The sequence below is a fragment of the Budorcas taxicolor genome, chromosome 8 (genome assembly GCF_023091745.1).
Source record: "Budorcas taxicolor isolate Tak-1 chromosome 8, Takin1.1, whole genome shotgun sequence".
NCBI classification, from domain to species: Eukaryota; Metazoa; Chordata; class Mammalia; order Artiodactyla; family Bovidae; genus Budorcas; species Budorcas taxicolor.
The window spans coordinates 98,582,912-98,599,419 of record NC_068917.1 but is presented as its reverse complement, the minus strand read 5'-3'; the positions used below and the strand labels follow the sequence as shown (position 1 = coordinate 98,599,419).

The window sequence follows — 16,508 nt, the reverse complement described above, 5'->3', positions numbered from 1 at the left end:
CCACTGAAAAGAGAGAAAAGAGGGGAGAGTTTACATTTTAAGACTGTATATATCGTTTAAAAGTTTTGGGTTTGAAACTTTATTTTCTGAACAATTAGGACAACCAAGCAGTGGCAAGAAGGAAGCCTTCCTCTTTTTTCCAGACCACCTTGGTGTTGGCAGAATTTTCACTTCAACCCCCTCAGGCTACGTGAAGTAAAGGGGGTGCAGAAATAAAGGGTAGGAAGGTGAGGATCCTCATAGGAGATACTGGTGATTAGCACCCCTTCTCTGTTCATCTAGTTCTGGCTGATGCACACTTAAAACTAAGAGTTTATATGGCCATTCTAAATCTTTTTAATTATGATTAGAGCAACCTGTGCCTTGGGACTATAAGTGTTGAAGTTTTGATTTTATCATCATCAATGCTATTAAGAGCAACACTGAAACAGGCAACAGATGGGGTTATAGAGAAGAGTTTATGTCTAAACATTTTGTGAGGTTTTAATGCAGGTTAACTATGCAATTATTTTGTATAAGCATGTACCTCTGCCATGAACCCATCTCCTCTATTCCTACATACTTAAATGGACTTGCTTTAAACTATCTATTTCTTAAATTAGAGACTTATAACTCAAACCATTTATTAAAGTATAAAGAAGAAAGACAAAAGAATCCTTCCCTTACCTTTCTTGGGACATTATATGCAATCAGAAGGCATGTTATTTTAAATTAACTGTTTTAAGGATGTAGGCAATTATATAATATTTTGAAATAAACATGCTATTTAAGAAGAATACATTTGTAATACAAGCAGTAATTAGACCAGTATAGCTAAAGACATCTGTCATTATGCAGCAGTACGAATGTGTGTTGGAAAAGCTACTCAGGATTCTCTTTCACTAGTTAACTTTAAGTTGCTTTTTTCAAATGAAAAGAGAGTGGTTATATATATCACTGACCAGAGATAATTTATCTTTCTCACAATTAAGCTGAGGCTGGAGATGACCAGATTGTCTTACTGAGTGGGAATGTGGGTGTGGATAGAAATAGCCTTGTTTGCTACTGAAAAATCACTTAAGAAACAAAGAAAGTACAGTCCAGGCAACAGAAGAAAAAGTCAGCAAAGGGGAGAAGACAGCAACATAAACAAACCAATATTAAAATGGGGGAGAAATATGAATTTCAGCAAGTTGAAAGGAATTGCTATCATAACTTCTAAAATGATAAGTATTAAACTGTCAGTTCAAGTGCACAACCAAATGTTCTGTCCCGTGAAAACTAAACTCTGATAGCTAAAAACAACAAAAAAAATGGAAACTGCCAAGTTCACCGCAGGGACAAAGAGATCCCCTACCCCCGGCATGAACACTGTTCCTTTCAGCTTACTTTTACAGAAGGCGGTCTCAGCTGGGACAAGAGTTCCGCCATCCAAGTGATGGGTAAACACACAAACAGAAAGAGCAGCATGTCCTGCGTGATACAGATCACAACAGCTTCTCCTGAACAAGTGCAGTCAGTGAAGAGAGAGACAGAGAGGAAGAGAAAGTGAAACTCCTGGAGGGCAGCTGCCTCCTCACCACCACCTACCATCGGTTTTAGCTCTCTGGCATCAGCAGCGCCTCCCTTACCAGCTTCCTTCATTGCTTTCCTACTGTTTTCCACAAACTCCTGAAAAACAGGAACCAGATTACATAAATTCTTAGGTCCTTTCAGACTTTAGATGGTAGATGATTTCTAAAGAATATTGACATGTTTGACTCAGTAATGATAAATGGATGGCCTAAAAAAACCCAGCAATAAATAATGTTTGGTACCATACACAAGAATGGCTCAGTTTGAGGGTATGGACTGCAAGCTGTTGATATAAAATCTTTTTCCCCACCATTCCTTGTGACAATCTTACTTAGACTCAAAGAGATGTTTAGTTATCTGGAAGAGAAAATAACTCTTGTTTTTTAGAAAAGACTATTTTCTCACCCTAGAATTTTGTTTTGTTATTTTACTTTTTTCCATATCAAGGCTAAATAAATGAAACAAGAACATTTTATTCCACTAAGCCCCCTCTTTAAAATAACCCTAGGAGGTAAAAGAAAGCATTCACACTACTACTTAGTATACTATTTTTACCAAGGCATAAATAAGCTACTTAAAAAAAATTGTCTATATGGCCTTGAAATTATTCCATAAAGTAGGAAGACAGGGAGTAACAACCAGAAACAGCTGGTCCGAAGCAGTTAAAATGGGATTATGCCTCAAAGGAAACATTTCTATCCTGTCAAAGTTTATGGAGCACTTCCTCATTCAATATCCTCATCATTCTTATAGACAAAACTAAAATGAGAAAAACGGTATATTTTACTGTTTTTCATCAGTGGCTTAAAGAACAAAACAAATTCCTCCTTCTAAATGCCTTAATCACAAGAGAGATGCAGTGCTCTTAAGTCAAGTTCAATGATGAGAATAATCAGTTAGGATTATAATTGAGATTATAAAAATGCCCAAAATGTAGCTGGTGATGTTCTTAGTAATAGAGATAATGAATACCAAATAGGTCAGTTGAATCATTTGGAATTTTTGAAATTGAAAAAAAATCTAGCTTATTTATTAATACATTTATTTTAGATTTAACTGGATAAACCATATTACTGGAAGATGTTTTGTTATTTCAATGTCTAATGTTTAATCTTCAATACTATTCATTCTTGAGATAGGAATATTACACAGATTAATAGTGAAGTATTATTAAAAATGTCTTTAATTAGGTAGCATTTAACATAGATCTTAGTATTTAAATCATTTAAATCATTTTAATATGATTTCCAAATTTTTTAAAACATTTAACTGAGGTTCTAATATAGGGAAGCTGTAGAGGCTATGTAACTATAAAGAATATGTTATCTTTGTAAAGGTTTGGATCTTGACTAGTGGAAAACAATACAGTCTACCAGTCATGGGTCTGATAATCTGTATTCATTACAAAACATCTTCAGTTTGGCTTGGCATACCTAGGAAAATGAGTTTTAACAGGTTGACAGCAATAATATTTAGAAAAGTGGTAGATGGAGAAATACAGGTAGGCACTACAACCCGGGAAATAAAACTTTTCATCTTTGAATCCTGATTCAGAAAAGGCACTTAGAACGTGAGTGGTCCAACATTGCAGTTTCAAGGGCTAAAAATGCCTACTTAAGTTCATCTAACTGCAGAGACAAGGAGAACAGTAGGGAGCAATGTGAACTCAGGACTCTCAGTGGGACACTGCTCTAGCTAGGTCGATTGAAATGGTCTCATTCTTGCCAAAAGGGTCTTCTTCCCTGACTTCCCCAAGACTAGCCTCATTCATGAGTGCTACAGATTAATTCTGAATTACTCAGTTGCATATAATGGGAATTAAACATAGAGAATGTTCTACAACATTTATATTAGTATTTTTAATCCTTAAAGCAATAGAGGGCATTTGAAGTACTTACCATCAGTACTTTATCCATATAAAATTCTCTGCCTGGGCTCCCATCATTGTATTTTGTATCAACGGCAAAACACAAGAATAAAACATCCACTACCATTTCATAAATGGACAGGAAGCAATGGGCGACTAGGAAAGCAAAGAGGCAGACGATGATCAGAGGCAGCACCCATACTGTGTAATCTTGTTGGTAGTTGAGCAGCATAACCCCAGCCAAACCCGTGCTGCAGACTATCAGCACCTGAAACGGAGAAAACAAAGACCACACTGAATAACCTCCTGCAGAAAACCTCTATTTCTTCATCATCTGCAGACTTACAATCCTCTTTACTATTTAGAAATGATGGCTGTATGAATTCATGCCCCCTCAACTTAGAAAGTATAATCCATAGATATGCATACACATGTGTATCATGTAACATAAAACATCATCCACGTTGACAATAAAAATAAGCAAGTTTTCCAAGTGGTATGCTTATTCCCTAAGACTTCACTTCTTTAGCATCTGTGGTGATCTCTAAGAGAAATGTATACCTATCTTAGAAAAAAAAAAATACACACTCTTAGCATGCAGAAGAAAATTACTGACATTGCAGAGTATTGTTGTGTATTTTTTTCTAAGCATTTTTATATATATGAAATGCTATTATATAAACAACTCATTAAAAGCTCTTCATTAATATTTATATATAATACATGCTTCTTAAGTACATATTCAGCTACACTCTTTTCATTCTGTGGGTGGTTTAAAATTTATTTAACCGTTCTCCTACATTTGGAGACATTGTTTTCAGATATAAATAATGCTGCAACCAACATCTCTGAGAGCTTTCTCTTTGTATTTTATTTCCCATAGAACATGTGGTATGTTTAATACGATTTGCTATGAAGTGTTGATTTGGACTATTTGTGAAGAAAAAGATTGCGAAACACATTCATGCTATAAAAATAAAAGAAATAGCCATTTGCTCACTGTCAAGAACCACCTACTCTGATGCTTCATCACCACACATGCAGCACTTTAAATTTTCTGTGATCCATTTAATATATTTTATTTCAGTTTTTCAATAACCCTATGAATAGCTTATAGCAAACATTATCACCCTTGTATTATAGATTGGGAAACATTTGTAGAAAGCCTAGCTGATCCGCCCAAGGCCACAGAGTAGAATAAAGAGCATATACCACTCAAAAAATAGTCTTGTGATGCCAACACCATTGCTCTTTCCAGGTAAACATTCAGCAAATACTTGGATACTGATACATCACAGTAATAGGTACACTGAACCCTAGCCTCACTCTGGCCTAGCATCAAGCTGTAAATAACAAAGAAAAAGAAAGAGTCCTCAAGAACCACAGCAGCCTTTCCTTGCCCAGGGTTGAAGACAAGAGACTGGGAATTTTTTTGTCTTTCCCCTACTATTTGTCGACACAAAAGCATCTCTCATTCATCATTGTCTTAACCAGGAATTATAATGCATCAGAGGATATACTGGTTAAGCTACAAATTGATCCCTCTCTCAGATGATTTTAGGGAGCAAAGCTGGATCTGCTCCCCTCCCATCATTTTTGTGGCAATACATTTAAGAATCTTCTTTCATGACGAGTTATTTCTGGGGTAATGTCCACAAACAGCTAATTAGGCCCATATTGTTTCACTCTTCTGGTTTCAGTTTTTTTTTTTTTGGTTTCAATTTTAGAGTGAGTTATTTCTTATCCTTTTCTTTAATGTTTTTACATCTACCCTATGGGAGAACTGAGCTGCTTTATGCTCTCTCTACATCACAAAAAGTTAAAACCACATTTGAATGTTAAAGTCAATAATAGGCAGAAGATGTGGCTCAGGAAAAGCAGATGTTGAGACAAAAGCTGTTGAGGTAGAATATTGCACATGAGAAACAACTATGAAAATCAGTGATATTTAGCTTAAAAAGTCAAAGAAATGTAATAATTACTCCCTAGTATAATGAAAGGGTATCATGCATCCACTCAAGCAGAGGATACATTAGTGGTTATCAAATTATCAGATGGGCTAGGAATCACTTGGGGAGTTTGTGAATAAAATGCAGATTCTTGAGTCTTGCCCCCAGAGAGTCTGATTGGTTGGATTTAAGATGATGTCAGCAATATTCATTTTAAAAGTACCCCCAGTGAGTCTTAGAAAGTCCACAGCCTATAAGAAGTACGGCTCTATATACCTGGTGGGTGTCCTTCATAGTGGAGTACACATAGCCAAGGGAGTGTTCAAGAGAATCACTTGGGACTTCTATTTATATTTATCATAAACTAAAAATTTATTTTTTATTAAAAGCTTTGCATATATCATAAATAAATAAATATGCTGGGGAAATGTGCTCAAAATTTTTAATAGGATATATAATTTTAAAGGTTTAGACAATCTTATAATAAAGGATAAATTATTGGCAAATCAGGGTAGAATGTGAGAAAAAGAGGAAGAAAGGATACTAGTTTTGGAGTCAGAAAGATGTAAGATTGAATCTGAGTTAGTACTTTTTAGTTTTGTGACTAAGCAAGTTCATTTAACCTTTCAGAGCCTATTCATCCATCTTTAAAAGAGATTCAGTATGACATACACCCTGTAATTGTTAAAATAAGCATTCTGAAAGCATTTTACATAGTGACTGGCAATCTTAGTTTCTTCCTTTTTTTGGTCATCAATCTTGGATTTATGATGCCTTTTCTCCCATGAAACCCATGTTTTTGAAAGATTTTGTTTACCAATAAAATAGCATCTATAAGTAATAGTTTTTATTTTCATTTTTAATTGAATGAACTCAGATTAAACTGTCAACTAGGACATATAAGGAGTGTCACAAAAAGTATTATTAAATAGACATAAAATAATATAAATATGCAATATCTATTAGACTTTAAAATGTTGAAATATAGCTTCTACATCTTTATTCTTAACCTTTGAGGACCCTATAGGCCAGCAATCATAGGTCATAAGCCACTAAACTAGAGGAGGTAGGGTCTCTTCTAAATCTAATTTACCATTCGATAAAATCATTGGGGCTTCATAGAAACAAAATCCATGACACTATTTTTTGTTTTCTTTCTAAAATCAAGGTTTTGAAAATTAAATTTTAAATTCTGAAATAATTATGGATTAATGTGAAATAGTAGAAAAGTAACACAGAACATGTACCCTTGTACCCTTTATCCAGTTCCCTTCAGTAATAACACTTTGCAAAATTATACTGACAGCAGTGAATACAAAGTGACAATCTAGATATTGACACCGGTACAGTAAAGATAGCAACATTCCCATCATCACAAGCCTCCTTCATTTTAATTTTTTGTAGCTATCCCTACTTCCTCCCACCCTATCACTAACTTGGCAACCACATATATGGTCTTCATTTCTATAATGTCATTTTAAGAAAGTTGTATAAATGGAATCATACAATACTTAATCTTCTGGGATTGGCATTTTTCACTCAGCATAATTCCCTCAAGATTCATCCAAGTTGTTGAATGCACTAACAATTTGTTCCTAACACTTTTATGTTTATTATGATCTATCTAGTTGAACTATCTGACCAAAAACTATTTCTGCATACTAGCAGCTATTAATTTCATTAATTTCAGTTAATTTCATTAACTGTAACAAAAGAAACTCTTTAAAAGATTTATTGTATTTTGTGATCAGAAGTATATTTTTGAAAAAGGAAAACAACCAAAAAAAGAAAAAGGAAAACAAGAAATTCATTTTAGTATGTTAGAAACCCAGAAGTTTTTTTTTTTCCTCTTATCTTTTTCCTTTTTTGGTTTGAGAGTTTAAAAACTGTTTATCTTGCATGGTCTTAGGTCTTTTTGTAAATAACATTAGATATATTATTCAAAATTATACTTTGCTGGAAAGCAACTTGGAAATACATATCAAAAATCCTATTATGTACTTGAACTCATTAATTCCACTTCCACAATTCTGGCCTTAGGACATAAGTATTACTGTGGGCAAGAATTGGTATACAAAAGTTTCACTATAGTACACTTTATAATAGTAAAAAAATTGAGGAAAGCTCAATAGTAAAAAACAAAGGCTTTGTTAAATAAATTATACAATTGTATAATCACATTTAAGACATTTTTAATAAAATGAGAAATGCTCATAATATGAAGCGAAAAAAGGGATACAAAACTGTCTTTTCCACCAGATTTTAAATTCACTTTATTGACTGGTATTATAACCAGCATCCAGAAAAGCCCCTGGTACATTACTAGTAGGTACTCTATAGTTGTTTAATGACTAAAAGGTTATGAAACGTAAGAAAAAAACCTAAGAAAAAAAGCCTGTCTTCTTGGAAGACAGGCTGCTAAAAAACTCAAAGCCAATTTTAAAACACTACATTTTATCATGTATATATTTTTCCATTATACAAAATGCATAGAAACTTTATCATGGTAAAGTGGGAGAAGGGGTTTGGAATCACTCATATTTTCAATATCTGAAAGCAATCATTATTAACATTTTGAGATATTAATTTTAATTTTTTTCTTATGCACATTTTAAACAGTTCTGTGACAGTCTAGTAGTTTTACTCAGCGTTTCCACTTACCGTATTATACACAATCATATTATAAACTCTTAATAAGAAAACATAATTAGGGAATTCCCTGATGGTCTGGTGGTTAAAGTGCTTTCACTGTGGAGGGCACAGGTTCATTCCCTGGCCAGGGAACTAGATCTTAAAGATTGCATGGCATGGCCAAAAAAATTAAAAAAAAAAAAAAAAAAGGTTTAATAGGCAAATAGTCTGCAGATTATTACTTCCAACTTTTATTGTTAGGCAGTAGACTGCTTACATTTGGTCACTATTTTAAATAATGCTGTATTTAGAATTATCTCTAGTAGTTTACCGTCATCAGAATCACTGAATCAAAAGGCTTCCGGGAGAAAAGGCCCAGGGACAAAATTTTTGTCAGTTAAGGCAATTATAGCTCACAGTGATTAAAAACTTTGAAGTCAGACAGATCTGAATCTGAACTCCAGCTCTGCCACATTTGAGTTTTCTAAATTTGGACAACCTACTTAGCTCTCTAAACTTTGGTTTCCTTTGCTGTAAAATGAAGATAATAGCAGGAGCTCTCCTTATGGGGTGGAGGGTGGGGGACCAAATGAAACACTTCACATAAAGCACTGCCCTCAGTGCCTGGTACCCAGTAAGTATCAAAAACTTTTTAATTGCTCTGTATATTTATATATGTTTTTAAGTTGCTTTTTAGGTACTAGGGGTCAATTATAAATATGTAAAAAACCAAAAATCTGGAGTCTCCCTGAGTTATTCATATAGCACATAAATAACAGTAGTGGTTAGTAATAAGGTCAGACCTGTATTTAGTCCTTAATATGAATTAACTCATTTCATTCTTACTATAAAAAATTTCTTATTGTAAAAACATGACAAAAATCCAGGAGTCATAATATATGTTTAATTAAAATTTTTAAAATAACTATCTGTACAGTTGTATAATTCTTCTTAGAAGACTGTGCCTGAGAACTTAAAACTACACACTGCTATGGGATGAGGGTTAGGGGTGGGAGGGAGGCTCTAGAGGGAGGGGATATATGTATACTTACAGCTGATTCACATTGTTTTATAGCAGAAACCAATACAACATTGTAAAGCAATTATATTCCAATGAAAAAATAAATTAAAAAACCTACATAGTGCTAATCAATGCCTTTCAACATCAAATACTTTTTCCCGTTTCCTTTGCAAGGGAAAAATGTGCTTTTCCTTTCAAAAGCACAGTGGCTGGAGTAAAAAGTGCTCAATAGTAAGAGAATAGCATTTGATGGAACAGTGGCCATCATGATAATGAGTAATTATTAAGGTTATCAAAGCAATATGAAAAAATACATAATAGGATATGAAGTGAAAAGAGCGGAACAAAGGTATGTATAGTAGGGCCGTTATACTATAGAAATATAAGCCTATGGAAAACATGGGAGGTAATATAAAAATAAGTTATTAAGTTATAGTGGTAGTATCTTAAATTTTCTGAGTATTTTATGGTTTGAAATATAGATACAATGAACCCCAATTATAATGTTATCTAATATTTTTCAGATTTTAATAGCATAGAATAAAAAGATACTTGAGGACAGTTAGCTCTCATTCCCTAACAGTTCTAGTTTAAGGGATTTATATATAGTTAACAATGACCATTAATATTCATCAAGAACCTACAATGTCTCAGGCACTATCTTAGGTACTCTACACATTTTAATTAGCCTAATCCTCACAACTCTAGGGGTTTGGCACTATTGTGACACCAATTTCACAGATGGACAAACAGAGGCACGGAGTGGTTAAGTACCCTGCCTTAGGTCACACAGCTAGTGAGTCCAGGATTTTCATCCAGGCAGCCAGGCTTCAGATGCAGTCGGCCTAACCACCACACGGACTGTTTCTTATTTCAAAATATGTCAGGAGAATCACGGGCAAATTACTTAACTGTGCTTGCCTCTGATTCCTCATCTGTATCATGAAGTTAATAGATAATAGAATTTCCACTACAAATTTGTTATGAGGATTAAATGAGCACAATACATGTAAAGTACTTAGAAAAATGCCTGATACATATTGAGGGCTCTGTAAGTGCTTGCTTTATATTATGTGACTTTTAGGTTTTTGGTCAGCTACATATATTTTTTAAATTAAGAGCAACTATTGCATATGTGAAAATTTACTGTATGTCTCAGATAATATACTTGGTTTTATTACCTTGCCTAGGAATAACATGAAATCCCCCACTGTGTTGATGGCAGCTACTCGCAAAGCATTCTCCACGAGAATGACAAAGGCATCCTTCGCTGAGGTGCAGAAATTGGTGCTGTTGATAGCTGTGGCTGTGTATGCATTCTGGACAAAAGTGAAAACAATTTTTTATCAGTAAATGTTATCTTTACAGTTTAAACCAAGGATAGTTAAAGCATAGCTTGCAAAAATATTTCACAGTTAAACCCATGGCTTTGGTGAGGTACAGATTTAGATTAAGCACAAGGAAATATAAGACATTAAAAAACAAAACAAACCTGATATGGTGAAGAGAACTGGACGGCCTAGTTTTGGTCCTTTAAAAACACTTACATTTATTAAAACACACATAAACCTTTCCAACATTCATTACCTTCTTCCCCATCTTATTAAATCAAACCATAATTTAACCTTTCCTAGATACTTTGGGTTCATCACTAGGCATTTCAGTGATGCTTTAAAAGCTACACGCACATATAAAGGCACCAGATTGCTGTGCTGTTATATCGGGAACATCTATTTCCTCCTCCTTGGCACTTTCTTCCGTGCTGTCACTTACTCACAGTTCTAGCAGTAGACAACTCTTTGTTGCTGATTTTATACCCCTCCCTCCTGGGGCAGAACATCAAATCCCCTTTGAGAAAACAATGCTTTCTCGTTCTCTTGGAGTCTGAGTGAGGTTGATTGACACTACCTCCAGCTCTGGGGATAAGCTTTGATCGATGTAAGTCAATCAACATGTTTCACCCACAATGACTGCTTCAGGAATTGGTACATAAACAAATCAGAGCCAATGAAAGTAAAAGATGTTCCCTTGGGCTTCTGGGAAAAAAAGTTTTCTTTCTCTTCTGTAGGTGCTCTGACAGAGGAGCTCTCCTATGTACCTGGACGCAAGGTGTGAGGATACAGACAACCATGCCTGTCTTGCCAACATAACGGAAGTCAGAGCAGAGAGAGAAACCAGGTACATGCACTTGGTGAGTCTTTACATGGTTAGGAACCAGCCGGATTCTGTACTTCTCGGTTACAGAAGCTCATAAATATCTAAGAATCCCTCCCCTCCTTCCCACCCCCAGCCCTTTCTCAGTCTTGCTCTTGTTGGGGCTAGACTGGGCTGGTTTTCTTTCTCCTGTAGTACTCAGTCCCCAGCTGACATATTTTATCCAATCATACCTGCTTCTGTCTCCCCATGTTTTCTTTGACTAATAGTCACTCTGATTTCTTTTTTTCTTCTGTTTTACATTACATTCTAGAATAGCACTGACATTTTCTGGAAAATGTGAATAAGTAACATAACATGAAATATGTCTGACTCTTAAGAAGGGAACGTATATGGACTTTGTAATGAAAACATACAGTCCTGAGCAATTTTTGGTTTAGTGCTGACTTAAGAAGTTGTTGGTGAGTCCAAAATATGAAGTTGCAGGAAAATCACAGAACACAAAGGCATACTTTATACTGTGTTGTCTGTAACGTTTTAAACACTGAGATCAGAAGAGAGAGTCTTTAATTTATGAGTGTTCCAATTGTCCGCTCATTAGTTATTATGAACTGGGTATGAAGATGAGGTTGGAGTCATCAAAAATTTAATTTGCCATTATATGATTAATTTCATTGGTTAAAAATGCAGAACTTTCCAGGGCCAAAGAGAGACTACTGTACTGAGTAGGTCACTATTTGTGGTTCATAAACTTTATTCGGTATTGGAACAGCAGGAAATAACAGTGCTCTTTGAGAAACACAGTATGATCTTAATACAGGAAATGTCTTCATACAAATTGGCATAGCTTGTATTCAGTAGCCCTCATAGTCAACAAGAGTCCAAAATGCAGTACGTGGGTGCAATCTCAAAAACGACAGAATGAACTTGGTTTGCTTCCAAGGCAAACCATGCAATATCACGGTAATCCAAGTCTATGCCCCAATCACTAATGCCAAAGAAGATAAAGTTGAATGGTTCTATGAAGACCTACAAGGTTCTCTAGAACTAACACCAAAAAAAGATGTCCTTTTCATCACAGGAGGACTGGAATACAAAAGTAGGAAGTCAAGATATAGCTGAAGTAATAGGCAAGTTTGGCCTTGGAGTACAAAAAGAAGCAGAACAAAGGCTAATAGAGTTTTGCCAAGAGAACGCACTGGTCATAGCAAACACCCTGTTCCAACAACACATGAGACAACATGGACATCACCAGTTGGTCAGTACTGAAATCAGATGGATTCTACTCTTGGCAAATTAAGATAAAGCTCTATACAGTCAGCAAAAACAAGACCAGGAGCTGACTGTGGCTCAGATCATGAACTCCTTATTGCAAAATTCAGACTTAAATTGAAGAAAGTAGGGAAAACCACCAGGCCATTTAGGCATGACCTAAATCAAATCTGTTAATGATTACACAGTGGAAGTGACAAATAGATTCAAAGGATTAGATCTGATACACAGAGTGCCTGAAGAACTATGGACAGAGGTTCGTAATACTGTTCAGGAGGTTGCGATCAAAACGATCCCCAAAGAAAAAATGCAAGAAGGCAAAGTGGTTGTCTGAGGAGGCCTTACAAATAGCTGAGAAAAGAAGAGAAGCAAAAAGCAAAGGAGAAAAGGAAAGATATACCCATCTGCATGCAGAGTTCCAAAGAGCAGCAAGGAGAGATAAAAAAGCCTTCCTCAGTGATCAATGCAAAGAAATAGAGGAAAACAATAGGATGGGAAAGACTAGAGATCTCTTCAAGAAAATTAGAGCTATCAAGGGAACTTCTCATGCAAAGATGGGCACAATAAAGGACAGAAATGGTATGGACCTAACAGAAGCAGAAGATATTAAGAAGAGGTGGCAAGAATACACAGAAGAACTATATAAAAAAAGATCTTAGTGGCCCAGATAACCACAATGTTGTGATCATTCGCCTAGAAACAGACATTTTGGAGTGCAAAGTCAAGTGGGTCTTAGGAAGCATCACTACAAACAAAGTCAGTGGAGTTGATGGAATTCCAGCTGAGCTATTTCAAATCCTCAACGATGATGCTGTTAAGTGCTGCACTCAGTTTGTCACCAAATTTGGAAATCTCCACAGCAACCACAAGACTGGAAAAGGTCAGTTTTCATTCCAATCCCAAAGAAAGGCAATACCAAAGAATGTTCAAAGTACCACACAACTGCACTCATTTCACAGGTTAGCAAAGTAACACTGAAAATTCTCCCAGCTAGGCTTCAACAGTATGTGAACCGAGAACTTCCAAATGTTCAAGTTGGATTTAGAAAAGGCAGAGGAACCAGAGATCAAATTGCCAACAATCATTGACAGAAACAATCACAGAAAAAGGAAGAGAATTCCAGAGAAACATCTACTTCTGGTTCATTGACTATGCTAAAGCCTTTGACTGTGTGCATCACAACAAACTGTGGAAAATTCTTAAAGACATGGGAATACTAGCATCTTACCTACTTCCTGAGAAACCTGTATGCAGGTCAAGAAGCAACAGTTAGAACCAGACATGGAATAATGGACCAGTTACAAATTGGGAAAAGAGTACATCAAAGCTGTATATTGTCACCCTGCTTATTTAATTTATAGGCAGAGTACATCATGAGAAATGCTGGGTTGGATGAAGCATAAGCTGGAATCAAGACAGCTGGGAGAAATCTCAATAACCTCAGGCATGTAGATGACACCACCCTTATGGCAGGAAGTGAAGAGGAACTAAAGAGCTTCTGGATGAACGTAAAAGAGGAGAGTGAAAAGCTGGCTTAAAACTCAACATTCAAAAAACTAAGATCACGGCATCCGGTTCCATCACTTCATGGCAAAGATGGGGAAACAATGGCAACAGTGACAGACTTTATTTTTTTGGTCTCCAAAATCACTGCAGATGGTGACTGTAGCCATGAAATTGAGATGCTTACTCTTTGGAAGAAAAGCTGTGACCAACCTAGACAGCATATTAAAAAGCAGAGACATTACTTCGCCAACAAAGGTTTAACTAGTCAAAGCTATGGTTTCTCCAGTAGTCATTATGGATGTGAGAGTTGGACTATAAAGCAAGCTGAGCACCAAAGAATTGATGCTTTTGAACTGTGGTGCTGGAAAAGACTCCTGTGAGTCCCTTGCAGTGAGTCCCTTGCACTGCAAGGAGATCCAACCAGCCCATCCTAAAGGAAATCAACCCTGAATATTCATTGGAGGGACTGATGCTGAAGCTGAAACTCCAATACTTTGGCCACCAGATGTGAAGAGCCTACTTATTGGAGAAGACCCTACTTATTGGAGAAGACCCTGATGCTGGGAAAGACTGAAGGTAGGAGAAGAAGGGGACAAGAGGGTGAGATGGTTGGATGGCATCACCGACTTGATGGACATAAGTTTGAGTAAGCTCTGGGAGTTGGTGATGGACAGGGAAGCCTGGTGTACTTCAGTCTATGGGGTTGCAAAGAGTTGGACACGACTGAGCAACTGAACTGAACTGAAACCGGATATGAGCATATGTGGTTATGTTTCAAAAAGGCTGAGAAGATGGGTTCTCTAGACTGTAAGTGATGTTGGTGTTGATTCTGAAGGGTACTCTAGAGGAGGGGCAACAAAGTTTTTTGGTAAAAGACCAGATAGTGAATATTTTTGGCTTTGTGGACCATATAGTCTCTGCCACAATAGCTCAGTTCTGCCATCATAACATAAAACAGCCAAAACAGTTTGTAAATTAATGAACATAGCTGTGTTCCAATAAAACTTAGGTACTGAAGTACATATTTAGCCCACAGGTAGCAGTTTGAAAACACTGCCCTAAAACAAATTATTAATGGGGCTTGTTTGGTTGTTTTTATTTGTTTTGTTTTGGGTTTGTTTGTTATTGTTCATTTTTTAGGTGAGTAAGGAACTGGTGAGAACTGGGAACTACTCTGGGTTCCTTGGGAATAGATCAGGCTTGGAAAGTTCTGTATCATTTTTTAGCCGAGTTACTGTTACATAAGATCAAAAGTACAGTTTATTTTGATGTCGTGAGGCTATTCGCAAAATGTTTCAAAAGAAGCTTTATAGAAGATTAGCAAATGTGAACCACTGCAGTTAGGTAGTTAACTCTTTGGTGCCTGCTGTCTTTTAACTGATAGGAAGCACTGGCCAATGACAGCATAAAGTGGACACGCAGTAGATGAGTGCTACCAGGACAACTTACTAGTAAGATCTCCTTAAAATATTGTATATATTAGCTTTTGAGATAAGAGCTGTGAGCACGAGATAGCAATATATTGTGCTGTTGTTCATTCGCTCAGTCCTGTCCGACTCTTTGGTGACCCCATGGACTGCAGCACGCCAGGCTTCCCTGTCCTTCGCTATTTTCTGGAGCTTGTTCAAACTCATGTCCATTGAGTCAGTGATGCCATCTAACCATCTCGTCCTCTGTCATCCCCTTCTCCTCCTACCATCAATCTTTCCCAGTATCAGGGGCTTTTCCAATAAGTCAGTAGGGTAAAAAAGCCTACCACATTAACTACACACAAACTATCTATGCATGTACACACACACACACACATATAATTAATGTTGATGTAAAAAAGCATCATTATAATGCCTAGAATCAAGGGTACTGGATAACCCATTTAAAACAACTGGATGTTGTCTTAAATCTCACCCCTTAAATGAAGACCAACAATGCTTAACTATGCTGTACTCCCCTTTTCAGTTTGAACATAACTTTCCTTGAAAGAAGAGGCAGGACCGAGAGGACCACATACCTCTAATCTCTCTCTTCTGTTATCATCAGGCCAGCTGAGTCTAAGAGCAGGCCCAATGTTTCGAAACTAAATCAACAAAAGTTTTTTTAGCTGCTCTCATTAATTTTGAGAGCTTCACTTTACTTGAGAATTATTCTTCTTCCTCTGCTGCTTCTTTCTCCCTCCTCCAATCATCTCCACCCATTTGATCTACTTTTAAAGCAAAAGGCTATTTGTAGACATGAAAGGAGGCAGCAGTGATTTCTTTTCTCCATTCCTTGGTTCCAGGGTTGGATGTGCTCAGAGAAATTCAGACTTCTTGGCAATATTCCTACAGATCTATGCAACTCTTTTATAGTCAACCTAACTGAAAAAAAGTGGGTATGTTATAAACTTTTTCCTGCTCCCAAGGCAAGACGATGAGCTGCATGTGATACACAAAGGTCAAGATGATCTCTTTAGGAAGAAAAATGTGCTAAAGATCACAGCAGGCCATTGAAATTTCCCTCTCCTTCTACACCTCTTAGTCTAAAGGATTCACACCAGGGTTCTCAAGAAATTCTGAGT

The 16,508-nt window shown here is 36.3% G+C and overlaps 1 protein-coding gene across 3 annotated transcripts in view; it reads right to left on the bottom strand.

Annotated features, from left to right (window-relative positions):
* The window catches only part of SLC44A1 (solute carrier family 44 member 1), a 218,240-nt gene that overhangs the window by 54,651 nt on the left and 147,081 nt on the right, over positions 1 to 16,508 (bottom strand). The window contains exons 13-15 of one of the 3 annotated variants that reach the window (XM_052644681.1): positions 10,204 to 10,341; positions 3,453 to 3,689; positions 1,570 to 1,650 (exon numbers count right to left, since the gene is read on the bottom strand). In XM_052644681.1, the coding sequence (XP_052500641.1) occupies positions 1,570 to 1,650; positions 3,453 to 3,689; positions 10,204 to 10,341 (456 nt within the window). Of the gene's footprint in view, positions 1 to 1,359; positions 1,651 to 3,452; positions 3,690 to 10,203; positions 10,342 to 16,508 lie in introns of those variants that run through there. The other 2 variants (XM_052644680.1, XM_052644682.1) reach the window with 2 other exon arrangements.